General features: G+C 29.5%; 1 protein-coding gene across 1 annotated transcript; it reads left to right on the top strand.

Annotated features, from left to right (window-relative positions):
* Positions 1-602, top strand: LOC105781006 (stigma-specific STIG1-like protein 1). The gene has a single exon (XM_012605575.2). The coding sequence runs from the start codon at positions 70-72 to the stop codon at positions 505-507; it is 438 nt and encodes a 145-aa protein (XP_012461029.1). The 5' UTR covers positions 1-69; the 3' UTR covers positions 508-602.
* Positions 603-6,628: the final 6,026 nt, after the last annotated feature.

The following is a 6,628-nucleotide window of genomic DNA, read 5'->3' as shown; positions in this document are numbered from 1 at the left end:
TATTTTCAGTACTTCTCTTCAAGTCTTCACCATCTCTAAGTTCTCTATCCCTTCTTACAAACAATCTCTATGAAGTTTACAAAGCTAGTTTTCGTATCGGTTCTCATCGTGGTTATAGTCCTAAGCACTTCAGCAGCATCAAATCTAGACCATCAACAAGATACTACTGATTTTAATGATGCAATAATGGATTCATCAGAGTACTCTTCAGCACAAGGTCGCTGGCTCTTGCAAAACAAACGAACTCGTAGGGTTACTTGCAAGAAGTTTCCCGGGATTTGTGATGCAAAGGGGAGCCCTGGACCTCAATGCTGCAAGAAAAAATGTGTGAACATATTAACAGACAGGCATAACTGTGGAAAGTGTGGGAAGAAATGCAAGTACAATGAGATATGCTGTAAGGGAAAATGTGTGAATCCATCTTTCAATAGGAAACATTGTGGTGGATGCAACAATAGGTGCAGCAATGGAGAGTTTTGTGTTTTTGGTCTGTGCAATTACGCTTAGAAAGAAATTTATTTTCTTTATATTCTTTTGTGGTTGTTGTTTATCAGAAGAATTTTGTAGTTCTTTCAATGAATATCATTGATTTTTTTTTTAAAGTAGATTTAGCTATTTGATTGCGAATACTTTTAAAATATCAAATTTAAATATTATTTTAATTTAAAAACCAAATCGATTATTCATAAGTATTTTAATTTATATTATCATCGTGTAATTTTTAACTAGTCCACTTTATTAGTAGTAGTAAAGCACGTCATACTCACAAAATTCGAATCTTATAGTGGCACTACACTGAATATCAACAAAAAATTAACATGAAAATATATACTAAAGTTGAAGGGGGCAATGATGTATTTCGAAGACCCTGAACAATCCACAAAATATATGAATTTACGTTAATTTGCTATCTTGGTGCCAATCCTCGAAAAAAGGAGTTATGGGACCCTGAACAATCCTCGACAGGGACTTGGAAGATTGACATATAATAGAGTGGGCGGGCAGAAGGGACAGCATCCGAGTCGCAAAACTAAGGAGTTTACGTTTCTCATAACTAACGATAGTGAAGCTTAAATCTCACCCCTTTAATAATAGGTTCTCATCACTCCCTTTTCCGAAGATTGGGACCAAGATGGTAGCCTAAATATTTAAGTGGGAGTGACCAATCTTGTAGCCGCAATAATCACCTAGGGATCTCACTAATATGAGAGTTTTTAAGAAATATTATTAACCATTTCAACTGTACAATGATGATTTCATATGAGAGTTTTTAAGAAATATTTTCTAATATTTTTTATATCATTATCAAGTGAATATTTTTCTAATTTCTAAATGTCACACCAAATAAATTTAACAAGAACAAGGTTTAATGATAAATTTAGCCATTAATATTTACGTTTTGTCAAAATGGCCCTAATTGTATTTTTAATTTTTTTGCCATCAACTTTTGTTCTTTCTTTCAATTTGCTTTTTCTAACAAATTTAATAAATAAATTCAATATTTTAATCTTTCTTTTCTTTTAAAAAGTTTCAATCTTTCGTATGTTTGTTTCTTGAGAAGTTTTTCTACTTAGTTAATTTTTTAGATAATTATGTTTATTTTCTTTAAACTAAGGGTTATTTTTAATTTAATGTATTATTTTTAATTTTTTATTTTCCACATGTAATTATCTAAGTAATAAATTACATCTCATTAAAAATATTCCACATATGAAATTTCACATCATTCCGTTAACCTTTTAATAATAATTTAATTAAATATGTTAGAAAAAGCAGATTGAAAAAATAAGGTTGATAATCAAAAAGGCTCAAAATACAATTAGAGCCATTTTGACAAAAGATACAAATATTAGTGGTCAAATTTGTACTAGATCTGAATTTTAAATTTAAAATAAAATATACAAAGTATTTAAAAACATCAAATTTTACGATATAATTTTACATAAATAAATAACCGATGGGTTATATTAATTTATTAGTACCATGAGATAGCTACAAACCACTGCGACGCGTCCAAAGATGTACATTTAATGGGATCATAATTAAGATCCTTGAATGCAACCTGTCATTTCCTCAGAAGTTGCTGAAGAATAAAATCTTTAGTTTTAACTTCATCTGGAAATGCATCAGCGGAGCACTAAGCCAGATTTATTTAATACGAATATATTTAAATTTTATTTTTTAAAATTTGAAACCTTAATTTGCACAATATATATTCAAAGAGTAAACTAGTTTATATTTTTTTTCTAAATTGTTAATTTTATTATAAAGTTCGATCATAATTTTGAGGACTGGAGATGGTGTGAGGTGGTGTGTTGAGTCTTGTTGGGTAAAGATGTTACAATATTATTGGGAAACATTGGTAGAGTAAGGACTAAATTGACATAATGTATGATTATTAAGGATTTTTTTTTTAGAATTAAGATTAAATTCACCTATTTTACCTTTATCTTTTCATTCCAATTAACTGCATTTAGTAAAATTGGACCATTTCTTTTTCCTGTTTTAGGGTGAGTTTGGATGGGCGATTAGGTGCGGTGCGGTGCGGTGCATTTAGCTTACTTTTTGTCTCACACTACAGTATCGCTACAGTATCTAATTTCACCGCCACTGCTGTTTTTACACTAACTGCAGGTAAACGCACCGCCCATCCAAACTCACCCTTAAACAAGCTCTCTGGCCTTTTATCATCGTCATCATATGAGTTTGGGTTTTTTTTTTTTTTTTTGGTTTAATAATAGATGAATAGTTTGCAAATGAAGACTTAACAGTATTGGTAACAGGAGCGGTGAACCGCTGGACTCGTGTAAGTTATTTTTGGATTTAGATTATTTCAGATTTTTTTATTCTTGATATTTTTTGAGTTTGGGTTATTATCAGCTCAAGTCTTTTCAAAGTTGATTTTTTTTAAACTCGAATTACTTTTATCCAAATTAATTTAGGTTCCTCTTTGACAAATTTAAATAATTTTGTTATTAATTTTTTTCGAATGTAATTATTAATTTTAGGGTAAACTATATTATGGGTCACTCAATTATGCTTAAGTTTTTGTTTTTGTCACCCAACTTTTAAAACTTTCAAAATGGTCACTCAACTAATTAAGGTTTTTTTTTTTTAATCTATTTCCATTATGTGTTTGATGGAAAAGTGAGGTGGCAATTCAAAAAATGGTATAATAATAAATTTATCCCTCAACTTATTAATATTGTGTCAAGTTAGTGGTCGAAACCATTTTTGCAAACGGGATCGACTTTTGTTTGAAAACAGAAATTAAAACGGGAGTCGCCATCAATCCTTTTTTTATGAGGTGTGATCGGGTCACCTCGTAATTTGGTTGTTTTAATAAAATATTTTGATTTATCAAAACAATAATTTTAGTCTACGAACTTTGAGAAAATGAGTTCAGGAGTCGGTTACATGCGAGAAAGGATTAGCACCCTCGTAAAGCCCAAGATTGGTGCGTAGTTGATTAATTAATGTCTTTATGTTGATTAAAATTTTCGAAAGAATTCAAAATACAATCCCCGCTATTTTATTTTAAAAGAATTTGCTTGAATAAATCAAAACGAATGCCAAAGACCTTCTCGTCTCGAGATAACAAATGTCACATCCCATAAGTTAAGACACGACATTTGGAACCCTTGAGAATAAGTTTGCCTTTATCTTTTATTGAAATTTCATGTATTTTGAAATTTAAAAGGATATTTTGCTATTTAGGTTTAACGAGAAAATCGAAACCTTGTAAGTTAGGGTATGATTTCTCGAATCTCCAAAACGCGAAATATTGCCTTAATTAAAATTTTTTTTTTGAATAATAGCGAATACAATACTTAAACGATGTGTATTTTATTTATTTAGGGTAACATAAACGGTTTATTATGGGTATATAAAATACATTAAGTGCAACTTTTGAAATAATGGAATGACAATATAGAACATGGAATAACAATTTATGAATAAAATGTTGCATCAATGAATGACAATAATATGAAAATACTGAACGAACTAGTTATAGTACACATGATGGCAATAATCACACAATGTACATCATTTTAAGTATTAATTAATAATCAAAAACAAATTATGTAAAATAATATACAAGAACAATTTAAAGTACATAAAATAAAAATAATTCAACAAAAGGTTCAACATAAACAATAAAAAATTGACATAAATAAAGTATAAGACAGTTTGAAATAAATAATTCAAAGCAATTTAAAATAAACAATACATAAAAGAATTTAAAAGAATAAAATATAAAAAATCTAATATAAATAATTTATAAAACAATTTAAGATAAAATAATGTATAAAGCAACTCAAAATAAATAATATATATGAAACAATTTAAAATAGATAATATCAAACAGTTTAATATAAATAATATATATATAAAATTTAAAATAAATAAAATGTAAACTGTTAACAATAATAATATATATAAAAATTTAAACAAAATAAATAAATAACAAATTAAAGGATTAAAATCAGGTAGACTAGGGACTAAATCATAACAAAATGAAATTTAAAAGTAAAATTACAACAAAATAAATATATGAGGACTGAAAATAAAAACACGTGAAAAGTCCGAGGACCAAATGGGCAAAAAAAACCAAATCTGGACATGTATCAATTTTCCAGAGCATCAGTGGGCTAGGGACTCGATTGAAAACCAATCAAAATTCTAGGGTCCAAATTTAAAAAAAATAAAAAAACAAAGGAGTAAATTAAAAGAAGCATAAACGCGAAGGGACCAAGGTTCTAAATAACCTATTTAACGAAACGCGTGGATCCCCCTGGAGCGGGTCGGGTCGCGCGCGGGTGGCCCTATATGGCGCCGTTTTGAGGCCACTGAAACAGGCCTTAAACGACGCCACCCTAAACCCTTTATAAAAGTAATTTTTTTAAAAATTCATTTTGCTATTCTCTTAAAAAAAACTCTCATAGCCTCTCAACTCTCAACCCCTCCCCCTTGACCGACGTGGGTTCCAACGGCGATTTGCCGCGCAGCCGCCGTGGCCAGTGGCCGGCATGGCCCAAGGCGGCCCCCTATTGAGCCCGGTTTTAAAACACCCAAAGGTCGAACCTCCTCAACCCTAGAGACCGAAGGAAAAGGACCTGATCCCCCTTTTGAGCCCGAATCCAACGACGGCGAAAGGACCACCAACGGCGGGGCTGCGGGCCGATTCAGGTAAACTCTTCCTTTTTCTTTTTCTTTTTATCACTTAGTATGCAAAATAAAAAAAATAAAAGATAACCAACAAGAAAATAAAAATTTCACCTCTGAAATCGATATTCTGTTTCCTTTTTTTTATTAATCTCGTAAAAAAACAAAGATGAGATTTTTGGCTTTTTATAGCCGAATACAACTTTTTGTTTCCTCCTTTTTTGTTAGTTTCCATGTTGTTTCTTCTGTTTGGCCTTTGTTGTTACGTGTTCTTCTTTTTGCAGGTGTCAGACGCATGGATGGCCAGTGATAGGTGAGCGGCGGCAGCAGGGCCAGAAGACCTAGGTGCGGCGCACCTAGGGTTTTTCTTTACTGTTTATTTCTTGATTTTGTTGGGCTTTGGGCTAGGGTTAGTTTTGGGCTATTAGGTTTTAGTTTGGTTTGGGCTGCTAATTTGGGCTTGTTTTATTTATTTGGTTTGTTTTATTTTGGAATCTGGCCCGAGTAAAAATTGGCCTATTACATTAGTTATACTTTTTATAAAAAAAATTTAACTTTTAACATTACAATTTATCTCACTTTGGTCCTAATTCTAAAAAAATTCAAATATATATGTAAAATCCACATGAGTCAAATTGAGAATATTTATGTTTTTTTTTTATATATTTTGAACTTTTAGAATTAGGACTAATTTGAGATAATCTATAATGTTGATGGTTAATTTATTTAAAAATTATGACTAAATTGACACAATATATAAAAATTGAGAGCTAAATTTGTTGTTATACTAAAATTTGAATTTCCACCTCACCCTTCCATCCACTAAAAAGGAAACCTAAGCATAGTTGGGCAACCTATAGTGTTGTTTACCCTTAATTTTACTTTTACATTATAACACAATAAAATTGAGAAAATATTTGGTACACTACTAGTAAAATTTTTTAACTCCACGAGTAATGTTAAGAGGTTGACAAATGACTTATAAATGTATAGAAAATATTTAAAAATAAGTATTTAAAAAGATAGATGGCAATTTATTAAGGTTGGTTGTGAAATAAAAGAAAAGTAAACTCTCAGTGCACTAAATACTAACTCAAAGTAGGAATTTTATATAAATGTTTTATCATAATAGAGACATTTTATATAACATAACTAAATGTGTTTTTATATGTAATGCTTATGATTATATAATATATGAATTTTATAAATATAATTAATATTATTATATGATATGCATATAAATATTATATATTAGAATTATTATCTACAGTATAAAGTATTGATTTGGAAAAGCTTTTAACCAAATAAAAATACTCTTTATTATTTATTTTATTACTAACATTTGAATAATTTTACTTTTATTATTAAATTTTAAATATTAAAAAATATTTTATTAATTTTAACTCAATACTCATATTCTAAAATTTAATCCAAACATGGGCAAATAAAAAAGTCTGCTACC

The sequence above is a fragment of the Gossypium raimondii genome, chromosome 1 (genome assembly GCF_025698545.1).
Source record: "Gossypium raimondii isolate GPD5lz chromosome 1, ASM2569854v1, whole genome shotgun sequence".
NCBI classification, from domain to species: Eukaryota; Viridiplantae; Streptophyta; class Magnoliopsida; order Malvales; family Malvaceae; genus Gossypium; species Gossypium raimondii.
This window is presented reverse-complemented; position numbering and strand designations above follow the sequence as displayed.

Bases quoted from the DNA above. Each gene is read 5' to 3' on its own strand.
- LOC105781006 (XM_012605575.2), top strand. From the start codon at position 70: ATGAAGTTTACAAAGCTAGTTTTCGTATCGGTTCTCATCGTGGTTATA.